Source organism: Saccopteryx leptura, chromosome 4, assembly GCF_036850995.1.
Source record: "Saccopteryx leptura isolate mSacLep1 chromosome 4, mSacLep1_pri_phased_curated, whole genome shotgun sequence".
Lineage (NCBI taxonomy): Eukaryota > Metazoa > Chordata > Mammalia > Chiroptera > Emballonuridae > Saccopteryx > Saccopteryx leptura.
The window spans coordinates 222,619,604-222,638,780 of NC_089506.1; the positions used below are offsets into that span (position 1 = coordinate 222,619,604).

The window sequence follows — 19,177 nt, forward strand, 5'->3', positions numbered from 1 at the left end:
CGGTCAAGGCACATATGAGAACCAATCAATGAACAACTAAGGTGTCACAACAAAAAACTGATAATTGATGCTTCTCATCTCTCTCCGCTCCTGTCTGTCTGTCCCTATCTATCCCTCTCTCTGTCTCTGTTAAAACAAAACAAACAGCCTGACCTGTGGTGGTGTAGTGGATAAAGTGTCGACCTGGAAATGCTGAGGTCGCCGGTTCGAAACCCTGGGCTTGCCTGGTCAAGGCACATATGGGAGTTGATGCTTCCAGCTCCTCCCCTTCTCTCTCTCTCTGTCTCTCCTGTCTCTCCTCTCTCTCTCTCTCTCTCCCTCTCCTCTCTAAAATGAATAAAAAATTTAAAAAAATAAAAAAAAACGAAACAAAAAAACATGATCCCAAGGTCACTGGCTTGGCTTAATACCCTCCCCCCACCCCCAATCAAGACACATATAAGAAGCAATCAGGTCGGCCTAGCGTGCGGAGGACCCGGGTTCGATTCCTGGCCAGGGCACACAGGAGAAGCGCCTATTTGCTTCTCCACCCCTCCGCCGCGCTTTCCTCTCTGTCTCTTTCTTCCCCTCCCGCAGCCAAGGCTCCATTGGAGCAAAAGATGGCCCGGGCGCTGGGGATGGCTCTGTGGCCTCTGCCTCAGGCGCTAGAGTGGCTCTGGTCGCAACATGGCGATGCCCAGGATGGGCAGAGCATCGCCCCCTGGTGGGCAGAGCATCGCCCCTGGTGGGCGTGCCGGGTGAATCCCTTTCGGGCGCATGCGGGAGTCTGTCTGATTGTCTCTCCCTGTTTCCAGCTTCAGAAAAAAGAAAAAAAAAAAAAAAGCAATCAGTGAACTAAAGTGAAGCAAGTATGAATTGCTGATTCTCATCTCTCTCCTTTATCTCTCTAAATTAAAAACAAAAACAAACAAACAAGACATCTACAGCAAAGCCTGAATTTAAAAGCCAATTCAATATAGGTACTCTTCAGGTCAAAAACAGTTTGCATTGTTTCATATCCTAACTAGCAGTCAGAATACTGCCTTTTTCCTTCCTCCATCCATCCGGGGGGATACTCCAACAAACTGTAATGACCGTACTAGCCAGGACTAATGGCCCCTACCATGGGTCAGAAAGCACAGTCAGGTAGAGCATCATCCTGATACTCCTGAGGTTGCAGGTTCGACCCCCAGTCAGGGCACATACAAGAATCAACCAATGAACGTATAAATAAGTGGACAACAAATCAATGTTTCTCTCTTCCTCCCTCTCTCTAATCAATACATTAAAAGGAAGAAGCCGCACTGGATCCGACCTCTTCTGAGTCACCTTGGGAGGGGTCTTCTGTCCATTACAAGTTCCTTGTCTCGCACCCGCCACACGTAGTGCACCCACAGGCGTGCACACACACACCTCCCTCTACTAAGTTAACGCGATCACCAGTTACCCGTCAGGAAATCTCTTACTGAACATACGTTTTCTTTAAATTCTCTTTTCCTCTGACAGAGCAAATGTAAGTAAAATATGACTCAAAATACTGTTTACAGATGTAAGAAGAAGCTCAGTGAAACACCTGTATTACATAGAAGGGAACTCATTTGCTTTAAAATCAAATTAAAGGAGCAGAGAGCCTGACCAGGTGGTGGTGTGATGGACAGAGAGAGTCGGCCTAGGATGCTAAGGACCCAGGTTCAAAACCCCAAGGTGGCCAGCTCGAGTGCAGGATCGCTGGCTTGAGCCCACAGGTCTCTGCTTTGAAGCCCAAGGTCACTGGCTCGAGCAAGGGGCTGCTCACTCTGCTGTAGCCCCCCAGTCAAGGCACATATGAGAAGCAATTAGTGAACAACTAAGGTGACGCAACTATGAGTTGATGCTTCTCATCTCTCTCCCTTCCTGTCTGTCTGTCCCTACTGGTCTCTCTCTCTCACTTATAAAAAAAAAAGAGCAAGAGCTACCCTTTCTTATTCCTTTTTATCTTTTTAACATGCTACTTAGTAAAGCAATTGTATTGCTTCCTGCATTTTTGCCGTTGTTGCAGAAGTATTTCAGCTACAACACAGTCTTATGTCTAGCCTAGGAATGTAAATCCTGTGTTGACCCAGAAAAGCAACCAATCAACCTACAAATTAACTTTCATCTTAAAAAAAGTTTTTTTCAAAGTTGGGAATAACTAGATGCTATCAGGATCTTACTTTCCAAAATGAAAACCAACTGATAATATATCAAAAAACAAATTAGGACTGAATTCTGTGGATATACAGCTACTGAACAATAATTTGATATATGTAACAATCTAAGTTTCATACTTTTAAAAACAAAACAAAGACTATAAATGTGAAGAATTCCTCTCTCCTGAGTTCTGTGCTCTTCTGCTCGAAAATTCCACTCTCTGTTCAAACACATCTAAACCAAACTGACCAGTTTTACCCATAAATCACCTCACCCTCTAAAATAAAATTCCCAGTTCTATTCCCTACTCCAGACTCAAAATCTTAGTCAAACAAAATACTTCCTCTTTCCTGACATGTGCATAGCTGGACTGAATGTTACCTAAGGTACAAAGATTAATAAATCATATCCCCTGTTCAGAAAGGACTTAAAAAGTCTAGGCTACAAAACAGGACAAGTAACACACAAATAACCATGATACTGATATGCTATCATGAAAAATGTGCAAGGTGTGACCAAGGGGGAAAATTACTTTAAGTTGCAGATCAAAAAAAGTTTCTAGGCCCTGGCCGGTTGGCTCAGTGGTAGAGCGTCGGCCTGGCGTGTGGAAATCCCGGGTTTGATTCTTGGCCAGGGCACACAGAAGCGCCCATCTGCTTCTCCACCCCCCCCCCTTCCTCTCTGTCTCTCTCTTCCTCTCCCGCAGCCGAGGCTCCTTTGGAGCAAAGATGGCCCGGGCGCTGGGGATGGCTCCTTGGCCTCTGCCCCAGGCCCTAGAGTGGCTCTGGTCGCGGCACAGCGACGCCCCGGAGGGGCAGAGCATCGCCCCTGGTGGGCATGCCGGGTGGATCCCAGTTGGGCGCATGCGGGAGTCTGTCTGACTGTCTCTCCCGGTTTCTAGCTTCAGAAAAATACAAAAAAAAAAAAAAAAAAGTTTCTAGGAAGATGGCAGTTGAAATATGCTTGACAGAGAGGTAGCACAGCCTGGCCAGTGGTGGTGCAGGGGATAGCACACTGGCGGGGGGTGCTGAGGACCCAGGATCAAAACCAGGAGGTTGTGGGCTTGAGTGTGGGCTTGCTGGCTTGAACAAGGGGGTCACTGGCTCGACTGGACCCCCCCTTTCCCTCATGGTATGTATGAGGAGCAATCAATGAACTTAAGTGACACAACAACGAGTTGATGCTTCTCATCTCCCTCCCTTCCTGCCTCTCTCTCTCAAGGGAAAAACGATGGGCAGGACCCGGAGAAGACAGGACCTGGGAGAAGACCAGGTCGTTTCAGGCTGAGAATGAGCACAGGAGCAGACGGAGGTGAGAATGAACACAGGAGCAGACGGAGGTGAGAAGGAAGGCTGCCCCCAGGAAGCAGAGCAGAGCGACAATGGAAGTGGGTGCTGTGGAGGGGCTGGGACGCGGTGTGCAGGAGCAGACGGAGGTGAGAAGGAAGGCTGCCCTCAGGAAGCAGAGCAGAGCGACAATGGAAGTGGGTGCTGTGGAGGGCTGGGACGAGGTGTGCAGGGGCAGTTGGAGGTGAGAAGGAAGGCTGCCCTCAGGAAGCGGAGCAGAGCAGAGTGACAATGGAAGTGGGTGCTGTGGAGGGGCTGGGACGCGGTGTGCAGGGGCAGTTGGAGGTGAGAAGGAAGGCTGCCCTCAGAAAGCAGAGCAGAGCAGAGTGACAATGGAAGTGTGTGCTGTGGAGGGCTGGGACGCGGTGTGCAGGGGCAGTTGGAGGTGAGAAGGAAGGCTGCCCCCAGGAAGCGGAGCAGAGCAGAGTGACAATGGAAGTGGGTGCTGTGGAGGGCTGGGACGCGGTGTGCAGGAGCAGACGGAGAGATGAGAAGGAAGGCTGCCCTCAGGAAGCGGAGCAGAGCAGAGTGACAATGGAAGTGGGTGCTGTGGAGGGCTGGGACGAGGTGTGCAGGGGCAGACGGAGAGATGAGAAGGAAGGCTGCCCCCAGGAAGCAGAGCAGAGCAGAGTGACAATGGAAGTGTGTGCTGTGGAGGGCTGGGACGCGGTGTGCAGGGGCAGACGGAGAGATGAGAAGGAAGGCTGCCCCCAGGAAGCGGAGCAGAGCAGAGTGACAATGGAAGTGGGTGCTGTGGAGGGCTGGGACGCGGTGTGCAGGAGCAGACGGAGAGATGAGAAGGAAGGCTGCCCCCAGGAAGCGGAGCAGAGCAGAGTGACAATGGAAGTAGGTGCTGTGGAGGGGCTGGGACGAGGTGTGCAGGGGCAGTTGGAGGTGAGAAGGAAGGCTGCCCCCAGGAAGCGGAGCAGAGCAGAGTGACAATGGAAGTGTGTGCTGTGGAGGGCTGGGACGCGGTGTGCAGGAGGAAAAGGAGGAGCCAGCGATGGAGAGGTGAGCTCAGCCATAGGTCAGGACCGCCGAGCGCCCTCGCTCTGTGGAAGATGAGCAGCTTCCGGGGCAAGCTCGCGTGGTTCCGAGCCAGGGCTCTGACCCGGACTTCCCAGGTTCAACGTGGCTCTTCCCCTTCCCACTGCAGGACCCTGGGCGTTCTACTAACTTCTCTGTGGGGCTAACACGCGAGGACTAAATTAGCTAATAAATGCAATATATCTAGGAAACTATTCTAAAAGCAAATGCTATGGAAATATTTGCTACTTTTACTGTATTTATCCCTTAGAAAGATGAACTGAGCAGCAATGTATACCTAAGTACCTAAGGACTGGGATGGGAATGTCCCTGCCTGCTGCCTACCTTTATTCATGCCTTTCCATCTTCAAGCACAAGTCTTCTTAAGGATTTAAAACTCATTATAAAGTATAACAACTGTGAAGCTCAAATTCTACCCCCTCCCCAACCACCTGAGTAGAAAGTGGTTTCATACATATCCCACCTTTATTTCCTACGTACATGCTATTACCTTGCCAAACACAGTCAAGGTCCCTCAGGATAAAATACTTTTCCAGTTGCTAAATGCAATCCACCAGAACATTCCGTGCGGCTCTTTTTTTTTGTATTTTTCTGAAGCTGGAAACGGGGAGAGACAGTCAGACAGACTCCCGCATGCGCCCGACCGGGATCCACCCGGCACGCCCACCAGGGGCGAAGCTCTGCCCCTCCGGGGCGTCGCCATATTGCGACCAGAGCCACTCTAGCGCCTGAGGCAGAGGCCACAGAGCCATCCCCAGCGCCCGGGCCATCTTTGCTCCAATGGAGCCTTGGCTGCGGGAGGGGAAGAGAGAGACAGAGAGGAAGGAGAGGGGGAGGGGTGGAGAAGCAAATGGGCGCTTCTCCTGTGTGCCCTGGCCGGGAATCAAACCCGGGTCCTCCGCACGCTAGGCCGACGCTCTACCGCTGAGCCAACCGGCCAGGGCCCGTGCGGCTCTTTACAGACCACACACACTTCAATGAGCATTCGTGGTGAGACAGCCGGCAACAGTGTGCGGTGTTGCACGGAGCCCCTGGGGAGACTGCAGGAATACTCCTAGTCGATTATTCACCTTATCAAAATGAACGGCACTTCATGAGTGAAGTGGTCATGAACCCAACGGCCGCAGAGCCCTCTGACTCTGACGCTGGTGGTCTGAGCAGCAGAAGCCACCTGAACACAGCTAGTGTGTGTTTTTGTTTTAAAGAAGCATTTGATTTTTTTAAAAATTTTATTTATTTATTTTTTTACAGAGACAGAGAGTGAGTCAGAGAGAGGGACAGACAGGAAGGGAAAGAGATGAGAAGCATCAATCATTAGTTTTTCATTGCGCGTTGCAACACCTTAGTTGTTCATTGATTGATTTCTCATATGTGCCTTGACCGTGGGCCTTCAGCAGACCGAGTGACCCCTTGCTCGAGCCAGCGACCTGGGGTCCAAGCTGGTGAGCTTTTGCTCAAACCAGATGAGCCCACACTCAAGCTGGCGACCTCGGGGTCTTGAACCTGGGTCCTCTGCATCCCAGTCCAATGCTCTATCCACTGCGCCACCGCCTGGTCAGGCTGAACACAACTAGTTTTTAAAGCAGAACATCTCTTAGAGCTGAAAGCAGACCCAACAGTGCTCCAGGTAAAAACGTACTGTGAGCACACTGTCAGTGTGGAGACCAGTCAATTTCTGCTCTCCCATTTTCTTACTTGACCCAAGCAAGTGCGTTTTCCCTCCCTCCGGTGTAATCTCTGACGACAGCAGTCCCTGGTCAAATAGATCTATAATAGAAGCCAACAGCTGCCTTTTCACTCAATATACATAACAGCAAGTGTCAAAATACCAAATGTGACCTTTTATTTATAGCAAAGCCAGTATAAAGAGACACAAAAAAAGTGCAGTGTTTTCCTAATTTAAAGAAAAAAAGATTTAAAAAATAAAATAAATAAAAATTTTAAAAAAGAGCAACCATGATGCTGTACACCTAAATACAAAATAGTGAATGTCAACTGTAATTAAAATTAAAAGAAGGAAAAAAAAAATAGAGCAGTGATTCAAAGAAATGTCTTTTTCCTTCAAAACTGAACTGGAGTCAAACACGAAAACTTTATGCACGCAAACTGTAGAAGTTTGATATATACTCACAAATACATTTAAGTATCATTAACAGCAACACCCAAATCCATGCTTCTTTATGTTGTCAACTCTAAAGCAGTAAATCCCACAGGAACCTCCCATCCCACCCGCTTGTCTGGGACGGCGCATTTGGAAAGAATTCTCCTCCCTGAAATCTATAGCTAAAGAGACACAGTCAGGTGTACAGAGGTATATTACTGAAAAGGGATTTCTATCCAGATACTCAGTTTCACGTACACTGACATTCAGAAATGCTGAGGCCCCTCATGGCTCGTATCTGCCCACTCTAGCAATTCAACAAGAGCTTTTCTCAGTCTCTTAGTCATCAGCCGGTGAATGAGACAACGTGGACACTACACCCCACCCCATTACCTTGAGTATCAGCTTTTGTTAAGTGTTACACCTTCTAGCAGTTAACTGTTTGTTGCTAGTTGTGCAGAGACTTCTAGGACATACTGGGGCAGAGGGGCAGATAGGGAGCTCCAGAGCTTTTTTTTTTTTTTTTTTCATTTTTTCTGAAGCTGGAAACGGGGAGAGACAGTCAGACAGACTCCCGCATGCGCCCGACCGGGATCCACCCGGCACGCCCACCATGGGGCGACGCTCTGCCCACCAGGGGGCGATGCTCTGCCCATCCTGGGCGTCGCCATATTGCGACCAGAGCCACTCTAGCGCCTGGGGCAGAGGCCACAGAGCCATCCCCAGCGCCCGGGCCATCTTTGCTCCAATGGAGCCTTGGCTGCGGGAGGGGAAGAGAGAGACAGAGAGGAAAGTGCGGCGGAGGGGTGGAGAAGCAAATGGGCGCTTCTCCTGTGTGCCCTGGCCGGGAATCGAACCCGGGTCCTCCGCACGCTAGGCCGATGCTCTACCGCTGAGCCAACCGGCCAGGGCTCCAGAGCTTGAAAAGAAAACATTGTGACAACCAGACAGAGGTGTCATGTTGACGTAAGTCATCACAAACGTGAAAGCTGCAGATACGGAATGTGGACCTCTATCCTGTCATTGCTGTTCCCCTGCGGTGTCCAGAGGATATAAAACAAGGTCACTAAATCATTATTCATTCACATTCATGACTAAGCTCTTATTTATGACCCAACGACAACAATTTCATAAACAGTAATATTTCATTCTGTGTCTAAACCTCCCCTGTATAATTATGTAATATGGCCCACTGCTTACATAAACTCAGAAATGGATCTGGGGGGAAAAAATACAACTGCAGAAGTTAATGACAAGTAGAAATTTTATTCCATAAACAAAACCAAACTTAACTGTACTGTTTCCAGGTTTCTACGAAGAAACAGCCATCTTACCTACTTCAAACTCACTTTCAGTCTTTGAGGTGAGACTAATTGACTCTTGATACTCTAACTGTAAAGCTTTGTAGACTATTTGCTCTTAATTATATTCCTTTAAAAGTAATTTCTAAATGAAATTATTTTCACAATTCACTGAGATTATTACTCTTTAACCTACAGGAGAACAGAAAGTTAGGGTCTAAAAACCTGCATAACAACTAGAGTACCGAAAGAGGGATTCCACAAGTCTGACGATGTAATTTTTACTAATAAAAACACCCTGTGCTACAACTAACCTAAGATCAATTACACGGCTAGTACATTGTGGGACGGGATTTGACTAGTGTTGGTTTTGCGGCAAAGCCTGGGTGTCCTGCCCCGCAGACTGCCTTTCCCCCAGGGAACCTCTGAAGTGTCCCAGACACATCAACCCGACCCACCCCCGGGCTTGGGACTACCTGTGTCCCACTAAGTCCACGTCACCACCACACACACTTTCCAGCCTCTCTCCCCAGAGTGGACCCAGGTGTTTCGTATTCACATACAGACATACCATGTTGCCTTATTCTCTTTCTATTGGCCCTGGCTGGTTTGCTCAGTGGATAGAGCGTCAGCCTGGCGTGTGGACATCCCGGGTGAGATCCCCAGTCAGGGCACACAGGAGAAGTGACCACTGCTTCTCCTGCCCCCCCCCCTTCTCTCTTCCCTCTTGGATCCTGTTGGGGTGCACGCAGGAGGAGTCTATCTTCCCTCCTTCCACTTAAAAATATCTCTTTTTATTATTTAAAAAAAAAATTCCATTGATTTGACAGAGAATGAGAGAGAGGAAGAGAGGGAGAGTGGGAGGAAGATGCTGGGGAGAGACAGAAAGAGAAGGACAGACAGACAGAAAGGAGAGAGATGAGAAGCATCAACTCCTAGTTGCGGCACTTTAGTTATTCACTGATTGCTTCTCACACGTGCCTTGACCAGGGCGGGGGCTCCAGCCAAGCCAATGATCCCTTTCTCAAGCCAGCAACCATGGGGTCATGTCTATCTATGATCCCACACTCAAGCCAGAGACCCTGAGCTCAAGCTGGTGAGCCCATGCTCAAGCCAGATGAGTCCTCACTCAAGCCAGTGATCTTGGGGTTCCGAACCTAGGCTGTCAGCGTCCCAGGCCAACACTCTATCCACTGCGCCACTGCCTGGTCAGGCCTGTGCTCATTTCTTATATATCATTTTTATTTCCTCACAACCACCCTCTGAGATAAATATATCATCCCCATTTTACAGCTGAGACATCAAATGACATGCCCCAAATCATAAAGCTCATAAAAAGGGAATCTCAGAAATCAAGTGTCGTTACATCTGACTCTAAATCCCACAGGACTGTTTTACTGCAAACCCAGCATTTGCCAGGAAAGGGTTACACAACATTGCTTTAGGTCACACTAAGCTTAACAGCGGGGGGGCTGACATACCACAGTGTGTGACTAGGGCAGCTCTGAAAGGGGCTCTGGTGGCCAAGTGACAAATCAACAAGCCCTCAGTCTAATGAGTGCAACAATAGTCATTGCTCCATAATCTCTCTTCCTGCCTTTCCTTAGAGTGACTTCCACTTATTTACGGCTTCTGTCCATATTCTTGGTCCCAAACTCCTCTTCTCCAAAACTTTAAGGCCTACTAGCTTACTCCCTTCATCCTGAAGTGGCTACATCTCTGTTGATAATGATAAAAAGATATGACTTCTGGAACTGAGATTTCAAAGGAAAAAATGCTCAGGAAATCTAATTTGCATTGGGAAATCTGGTCTACAGTGAGAAACTCATAACTGACTTCATGCTTTAAGTATGTTCTATGACCACTGTAACAAGACTGATGTTTGAAATTTTGGTCAAAGTTCTTATTGATATGCTGAAATAAATAGTACTGTACTTGTTAATGTCATTTAAAAAAATAGAAAAATAAATCTTTGTACCACTTGACCATTACGGTAATAGTGTTATTCTTCAAAGTGAAGGAAATTCTTTGCTCAAATGTCCAGTAATGAATGAATAAATAAAAGGTGCTGTACCCGTACCTACCACAGTATTTGACAATAAAAAATGAAGTACTGATACTTGCTACAATAGAGATGAACTCTAAAAACATTATGCTAAGGAATGAAGCCAGTCACAAAGGAATCATATTGTATAATTTCATGTATATGAAACATCCAGGCCCTGGCTGGGTGGCTCAGGGGTAGAGTGTCAGCCTGGTGTGCAGGAAGTCCTGGGCTCGATTCCCCGTCAGGACACACAGGAGAAACGACCATCTGCTTCTCCAGCCCTTCCCTTTCTCTCTCTCTCCTCCTCCCGTAGCCATGGCTGAAATAATCTAAGTAAGCTGGCCCTGGGTGCTGAGGATGGCTCCATGGCCTGGCCTCAAGTGCTGAAATAGCTTGGTTGCCAAGCAACAGAGCAGCAGCCCCAGATGGGCAGAGCACCGCGTTGTAGGGGGCTTGCCAGATGAATCCCAGTCAGGGCGCATGTAGGAGTCTGTCTCTCTGCCTCCCTGCCTCTCACTTAATTAAAGAAAAAAAAAGAAGTAATGTCCAGAATAGGCAAATTCATGAAGACAAAAAGTGCACTGGTCACTGACTAGGAGGCTATAGGACACAGGGTTTCTTTCGGAAATGTTCTGAAACTGAGTGTGGTGATGGTGGCATAACTCTAAGAACATACTGGAAGCCAATGAACTGCACACTTTTATGGATTTTATAGTTATGTGAGTTATATCTCAATAAAGCTGTTTTTAAAAAAGAAAATTTACGCCTGACCAGGCGGTGGCGCAGTGGATAGAGCGTCGGACTGGGATGCAGAAGGACCCAGGTTAGAGACCCCAAGGTCGCCAGCTTGAGCGTGGGCTCATCTGCTTTGAGCAAAGCTCACCAGCTTGGACCCAAGGTTGCTGGCTCGAGCCAGGGGTTACTCAGTCTGCTGAAGGCCTGTGGTCAAGGCACATATGAGAAAGCAATCAATGAACAACTAAGGTGTTGCCACGAAAAACTGATGATTGATGCTTCTCATCTCTCTCCGTTCCTGTCTGTCCCTATCTATCCCTCTCTCTCTCTGTCTCTGTTAAAAAAAAAAAAAAGAAAATTTACTAAAATATTCAAAAGTCCATTGAGGAAATAATGTTAATGGTTTTCATATTAAAAAAGAACACAATGTCAAGATTTTGCCCTCTTAGTTAAACAAATTCTGTCCTTTCTACAAGTCATGTCCAAAGTGTTTAACAAGCCCTGCCTGGATAGCTCAATTGGTTAGAGCAGTGGTTCTCAACCTTTCTAATGCCCTGACCCCGCAATACAGTTCCTCATGTTGCGGTGACCCCAAACCAAAAAATAATTTTGGTGGCTACTTCAAAACTGTAATACAGGGGTCCCCAAACTACGGCCCGCGGGCCACATGCGGCCCCCTGAGGCCATTTATCCGCCCCCGCAGCACTTCCGGAAGGGGCACCTCTTTCATTGGTGGTCAGTGAGAGGAGCATAGTTCCCATTGAAATACTGGTCAGTTTGTTGATTTAAATTTACTTGTTCTTTATTTTAAATATTGTATTTGTTCCCGTTTTGTTTTTTACTTTAAAATAAGATATGTGCCGTGTGCATAGGGATTTGTTCATAATTTTTTTTTTTATAGTCCGGCCCTCCAACAGTCTAAGGGACAGTGGACTGGCCCCCTGTGTAAAAAGTTTGGGGACCCCTGCTGTAATATATGCATTATGTATTTTCCGATGGCTTTAGGCGACCCCTGTGTTTTGGTCTTTCGACCCCCGCCGGGGTCGCGACCCACAGGTTGAGAACCGCTGGGTTAGAGCATCATCCTGAGACTCAAAGGCCTGCCGACTGGATCCTGGTCAGGGCACATACAGGAACAGGTTGATGTTTCTGTCCCTCTCCCTCTCTCCCTGCCCCCTCTCTAAAAAAATCAATAAATAGCCTGACCAGGTGGTGGCACAGCGGAGAGCACATCAAATGGGGACATGGAGAACCCAGGTTCGAGACCCCAAGGTCACCAGCTTGAGCATCGGCTCATCTGGCTTGAGCAAGGCTCACCAGCTTGAGCCCAAGGTCACTGGCTTGAGCAAGGGGTCACTCGCTCTGCTGTAGCCCCCCAGTCAAGGCACATATGAGAAATCAATCAATGAACAACTAAGGTGCCGCAACAAAGAACTGATGCTTCTTCATCTCTCTCCCTTCCTGTCTGTCTGTCCCTATTTGTCCCTCTCTGTCTCTCTCTCACATACACACACAAATAAATAAAATAAAAATCAATAAATAGAATTAGACAAAATGCATAACAAAACAAAGTTCTGGATGGGTTAGATTGTTTAACAACAGATGTTACAGAGCTCTTGCACACTAAAGCACTTTTGTGATCACTGACATTGTCACAGTTCAGGGGAAAGCGCTTATTATATAATAATTTTCTAGTATTTAATAAATATGGCTGCTTCAGCAGCTTGTAATTTTAATGTTCTGAATCAAAGACCTTCCATTTGTAGGTCAGGATCTACCTGTAGACGTTCAATCCTTACACTACAGACGTCACAGTCCCGTCTGAGGCTCACCAGGACATCCTGAGAGCGCGCAGCAGGTAACAAAGTGGGAAAGAGCCCTGGTTGGTCAGCTCATTTGCTTCCAGTGTTGACCCGAAATGCCAAGGTTGTGGGTTCCACCCCCGGTCAGGGCACATAAAGGAAACAACTACAGAATGCACAACTAAGTGGAACAACAAATGAATGCTTCTTTCTCTCTCCCCTCTCTGTCTCTCTAAAAAGCAATCAATGATAAGTAAGTAAATAAAATTACTTTTTTAAATGGGAAACGACCCCCTCCCCAAGTCTCTCACATCTCCAAGCCACCCGTCTCCATACTTGAGGAAAAGGAAAATGTCACAGAACGCAGCCACCTCCTGGACCAGAGATGCTTTCCCCTACTTCTCATGCTTTGGGGGCGATGGGGAGGGTGCTGGGTTAACCCTCCCCAGGTCAGGAGGGATGACTTCATGTGGCTGGCAGTTCAGGGTTTAAAGAAAACCGGGGCCCACATCCTGTGCCTGGGAGCAAGCTGCCCCAGGGAGCCCTCCTCTGATTCTTACACTGGAAATCTTGTAAGGCAGGTTCCCGTCCTGCCTATGACCCGACTGCTAAGTCTGTCCACTGCTGAGGTCCAGTAGGGGAAGGCGCTTGCTTGCCCACAGACAGAAGCCACATTCCCCAATATTCTCTTTATCAGTACCAAACACCTTGGCTCCTAATTATCTTACCCTCCCCCCATTAGTTCAGAATACTAGCAGGGAAGAGGGTATCAGTTATTGAGACCCCTTAAATACCCTAACCCCAGTCCAAGCACTTTTAAAAAGAACAAGAATGAAATGTTTTCAGGAATAAACACACTACCAGACAACAACGTGCATGTAATAACCAACTCTAAAGTGAAAAACTTTGATTCGAGATAAGGGAGACGCTCCTTCGTGTACTAGAGGAGACTCTGGGGAGGCATTCAGAACTCTTCAGAAAGAACACTCCGCAAATCCATCCAGGGTGCTCTGTGCTGGTCACTGCCATCCTTGCTGCAAAGGGCTGAGTCCTCAAAGAAAAGCCATCTATCGCTAGATCATTTACCGTGATCAGCAGCAGCTTTGCTTAATGGTCAATCTTCTTAAATTAATTCAATAAAGCTTTTAAAAATTTCTTTTTCACAAAACGTTTCTCTCTCTAGGGATGAGAAATAATGAGGTTAATAGACTTATACGAAGCAAAGGACATCTCCTTAAGATGGAAACACAAATCTTCTTTATCGACTCTCTCATCTGGCAAAAATCTCAGCCACGTTAAATTTTAACTTCATTCAGGTAAGAAAAAGGTGTGAATACACATAATTCTTCACAGAAGAGCTGTTCTCAAGAGTTTCTGTAACATAACACTGAAACTCAAGTCCCATGTGCCAAGCATTGATATGTGGAGAAAATACGGAAATGACTATTTTACGATGGTTAAAAATAATGAGCCTAAGGAATCAAATCAAGCCATTGATGTAAAAGTGCTTCAAAAACTATATATAAAGCACAATATACAATGAAAGAATACCTGACCAGGTGGTGGCGCAGTGGATAGAGCGTCGGACTGGGATGTGGAAGACCCAGGTTCAAGATCCTGAGGTCGCCAGCTTGAGCGCAGGCTCATCTGGTTTGAGCAAAAGCTCACCAGCTTGGACCCAAGGTCACTGGCTCGAGCAAGGGGTTACTCAGTCTGCTGAAGGCCCGCGGTCAAGGCACATATGAGAAAGCAATCAATGAACAACTAAGGTGTCGCAACGAAAAACTGATGATTGATGCTTCTCATCTCTCTCCGTTCCTGTCTGTCCCTATCTATCCCTCTCTCTGACTCTCTCTTTGTAAAAAAAAAGAAAAGAAACTGCTATGCCCTGGCTGGGTAGCTCAGCCGAGGTTGTGGGTTCGATCGCCAGTCAGAGCACATATGAGAATGCATATATAAATGGATCAACAAATCGATGTTTCTCTCTTCCTCTCCCCATTCCTCTCTCTCTCAAATCATTCACTAAATTAAAAAAAAAAAATAACTGTTATGAGTACTTAGTAAAATGCCCCTCACCATATACCTCACATTTATTTTTGTTTCATTGTATCTTCAAAAGTTTGTGCATAATCTACACACTGAGAATAAGCTGAGGAAATGTTACCACACACAGACGGAAATAAAAGGAATGTATGTGCTCTGTATCTGAAATGAGAAAATAAAAACAAACTAAAAACTGTCTGCAGAAGCATGGCCCGCTGTCAGCAGAAGCAAGGAGGAACCTTATGGGAGTGAAGCCCAAAGCCAAGCGGGAAGACAGCTGATGAGATTTGTGCTAAATCTGGCCATATTATTCTTGATGTTTCCCTAGTTCCAAGAACGTCTAATAAAGAAAATGTCAGCTCTCACAAGAAGAAGTGCTGAGATTTCATTTCAAAACTGAGACTCTGCTACCTGTTATGATAAACTGCCACAGCAATGCCACAAGACCTAACTTTTACTGAGCACTTACGGTAGGTCTGGCACCGTTTTAAATGGTCTGCGTGGATTAACTCAATCCTCACAACAACCCAGGGCATGGGCACCATCACAACCCCTATTTTACAGAGAAGAGCCCGAGTAACTTCCTAACGTCACAGCGCGGGGAAGGGATGAAGTCTGGACCTGAGTATCGAAACTGCCTCAGTTGTTCATTGCCGTAGTTTTCCAACTACAGTCTATGCAACATTTCGGCTCCAGGAATTCTACTTGCAAAATATATTTTGTCCATTTAAAAATCACCGTGGAGCCTGACCTGCGGTGGCGCAGTGGATAAAGCGCTGACCTGGAACGCTGGGGCCGCTAGTTTGAAACCCTGGGCTTCATACAAGAAGCAACTACTGTGAGTTGATGCTTCCATTTGTCCATCCCCCCTTTCTCTCTCTCTCTCTCTAAAAGTCAATAAGTAAAATCTTTTTTAGTAAAAAAATTAATCACAGTGAGAACATCAGATGTAAATTTTCAAACTGTATGTAAGGCACCAGAGGGAACCGACCCGACTTTCTGCTGCCCGACCAAGTCACTTGTGTGCAGAGATCTCAGCACAAAGTCAGTCCTGTCCCTCACGAGGTCTCACTTAAGTTCCTGAGTGTTCCGTTGATTTGGAAGATGTAACTGCACTGATTTTTTTTTAAACTCAGACCGGCGCTGTCTGCTCAGGTAGGAGGAGCACACAAGCGCCAACACCGCGCACGGCGCTGGTGCGTCTCCTCGCAGCACACGAGCACCGAGTGAGCACAGGCACACGTCCCGTCCATTTCCATTCTGGGACCTTCTACCCTGACATAGTCAAGGTAAGAAACACATGTAGATTAATTATGATTTTGAAAATTTCCTACCGTTCCTCCCATCTCCTGTTGGTCACTCCTCTTTCTAGGCACCACATTTAACTGAAGGGTAGGTACCCTGAGATGGCAAGGGAAACCGTTAAAAAGAAACACTCCTCCTCTACCCCACTGCAGCCTCACATACCCGTCCACTCCGGACCTGCATCCACAGTCCCCTGCCCTTCCACTCTGCCGGTCAGGTCTCTGACTCCATCCAGTCCCCTCTTCCACTGACCCTATACTGCTGTCCACTGGCCAGTGCAACGGGTTTCCTGTCCTCACTGCTCCTCTTTACCTGGCTGAGGGTCCATGAGCCGTCATTAAAATGATACTCTACCGATACCCTAAACACCTCTGCTCCAGGGAACTGGGAAACCCCAACCCCGAGGAGGCCTTCTGTGGGCTGGCACGCACACGCACGCGCGCACACACACACACACACACACACACACACACACACGGGCACCGAGGGGGCTGAGCACTCCCACAGATGGTCAACATGCAGCTGGCTCGTCACACTGCACGCTCATGACCACCGACTTCCAGGACGCCTCCACGCTGCTGGACAGTCCTACTGTCACCGGTCGGCAGGCTCCCTCTGCAACTATTCCCGTATTTCAAACATTTTCCACTTACTTCAAACCTTGGACTTCCGACCCTCCCATCTCCACGGCAACGCAGCAGAAGACTTAACCTACCAATCGGAAGGAGCTGTCCTCATCCTGTGCTTGCCTTGTTCAACTGGACAAAGGAGTGAGATCCTTTCCCTGGGCCTTGACCGTGCCCTTCCCATCTTTCCCAGGAAGGTTATGCCATGACTTCCTCTTTCTCCTCCTGTTCAGGTGACAGTTCCCGCTCTCAACTAGAGCGTTCCCATGGATTATTCAGTCTGTTTTATATATGAGAATTCCACCTGAAACTTCTTCGCAAAAACAGTCTTCTCTGCTAAAACAGTGAAACATCTCTCCTCTTAACGTACATAAAGCCCCAAAGAAAGTCGCACAAAAGAAGTGACTGCACATATCATTAGGACAAAAACAAGAACAGGTCATGAACTGGATGTCACCCACATCACTGTACAAACCGGTAACGTGGACAATGCCAACATTTTCAGAAATAAAGGCCAGAGTTTCACCAAATTCTAAAACCACTGTGATTCTCTGTATGCCTTACGATTTAAAAAAAAAACAAAAAACAGATATAACTGAGCTATAACACTGTACATGTTTAAGCTGTACAACGTGTTGATTCCATACATTTCTATCATAATAGGATTGCGACCACAGCATTAGCTAACCGCCTCTTATCACCTTGCATGACCATACTGGACCACGAAGAGCTCTGTTAAAACGGGGTGGGGAAGAGGCAGGGCAGAATTTGTTATTGTTATTCTAATAAGCAGTGAATCCGACGGCGTGATTTTATGTGACTTGGTCTAGACGAGGGAGAGAGGGGAGGCAGGAGGAAGCAACAAACAAATGTCCCGGTGACCTATACAGCCTTTTAAAAGCGTGAAATACACTGTAGCACAAATCCGGAACCATCCGCGATCCTTAAGAAACAGTTTGACAGCATCCTGATACATCTTTGTAACAAAGTATCCACAGAGGGAGAGATGGGCAAGCCCAACCGCGCATATTCCCTTCACCTGCCCTGAACCAGCCAGCAGCTGGAAAAGGAGCGGGCATTCCCTTCCCTGGCGACGCCCTTCCTCCTGGAAGCCGCCCCCCGGGCCGGGCCCGGCCGGGCCGAGCCGGCTCCCCACTGCCCCCCGCGGCCCCCGCCGGGGCCGGGCTGCCTGCACTCGTCTCCGCCGTTCCTTCATTCTGCACCCACCGCTGAGCTCTCGGAAGCCTCTGTGATGCGCCGGGATGAAGGATGCCCCATACAAGGAGGCGGGTGACCAGCAGGCTGACAGCTCCCGGGCCCACAGTAAAGCCCGAGTGGAACCGCGGACACTTCAAAGGGAAAATCGGCAGCCACAGGCGTCGGGGTCCAAGGGGTCCGGGGGTCGGGGCCGGGCGGGGGGCACGGGCAGGCCGCCTCCCGGTCCTCCGAGCTCCCCTCGCCGCAGGGGGCCTCCCTTCCTTCTTCCTTCCTCCCCTCCCTTCCTTCCTTCTTCCTTCCCCGCCGCCCCCGCTCCCCGCCCGGCCCGCCGCCCCCGGCCCGGCCCGGCCCGGCCGCCGCTCACCCGCGGACTCCCCGGTGTTGATCCAGTCGGGGTTGGCGATGCTGGCGATGGCGAAGATGTCGGCGGCGAGGAAGAGACATCCTGAGATGATGGTCAGTTTATCCATCTCCCCGCCCCGCGCCCCCCCCACCACCCCCCGAGCCCCGGGCAGGCCGCGGCCTCACGCCTCGCGCCCCATGGGCCGCCGCCGGGGCCCGGAGTGTCCGCGCCGCCGCCCGCAGCCGCCCCCTCGGCCCGCGCCGCTCGCGCCCTCCGCGCGCGCCCGGGACCAGCAGCCGCGGCGCGGCCCGCACAGCCGGATCCGCCGCCCGCCCCGGAAGTGCTCGGCGTGTCCCCGCCCCTCACCCGGAAGTGAAGCCGCCGCGGGGGCGGGGGTGGCGACGCCGGCGTGCATGCGTCGAGTCCTCCGTTCTGCGCCGCCGTCCTGGCGCCGCCGAGCCGCACCGGCTGCCCGGGACCCGCTCCCCTCGGGCCGCGGCGCAGGCGTGCTCCGCTCCGGGTCTCTCCCGGCCGGCCACGCTGCCTGGCCCGTGAATAGTGACACTGTCCTCGTGCTAATGACCCCGTGGTCACCAGATGTCTCACGTGGGGAGCAGTGGGGGCGCCGGGCGTCCAGCTGGAGGGCCTGCACTGCGCGTGTCCGTCCTGCGGCGTCGCCAGCTTGGGTCTGCGCCAGGCCGCGCGGGGCCGTCCACGCACACCTGCCGTGCGCGTGTAAGACCGGGTGCCAGCTCGTGTGAGGCCGGGGCTGTGCTGGGGAAGAGGCGGAGACTCTCAAACCGCCCTGGCGTGGTCGCTCAGTGGTTAGCGCGTCTTCCCCACATCCATCCCCGGACAGGGCATATCCATCAACGAGTGAATGAATGAATAAGTAAGCGGGACAACAAGTCCATGTTTCTCTCTCTTTAAAATCAATCAATAAAAACCCGTTGAAAACTTGTCTATAAAGATAATTTCAGATGTTGATCTATGCATTAAGTTGGAGTCGGTTAAATGGTGAGGTGGGGACGGGGGTGGGTGGGTAGGGGTCACGGAGGGTTTACACCAGGGGTCCCCAAACTTTTTACACAGGGGGCCAGTTCACTGTCCCTCAG

General features: G+C 49.2%; 1 protein-coding gene across 1 annotated transcript in view; it reads right to left on the minus strand.

The window, feature by feature from the left end:
- The window catches only part of LOC136403995 (uncharacterized protein C16orf52 homolog B), a 39,388-nt gene extending 21,191 nt beyond the window's left edge, over positions 1-18,197 (minus strand). Inside the window, exon 1 of the mRNA XM_066383448.1 lies at positions 18,084-18,197. Within this exon, the coding sequence (XP_066239545.1) occupies positions 18,084-18,189 (106 nt within the window). The 5' untranslated portion in view covers positions 18,190-18,197. The remainder of the gene's footprint in view (positions 1-18,083) is intronic.
- Positions 18,198-19,177: the final 980 nt, after the last annotated feature.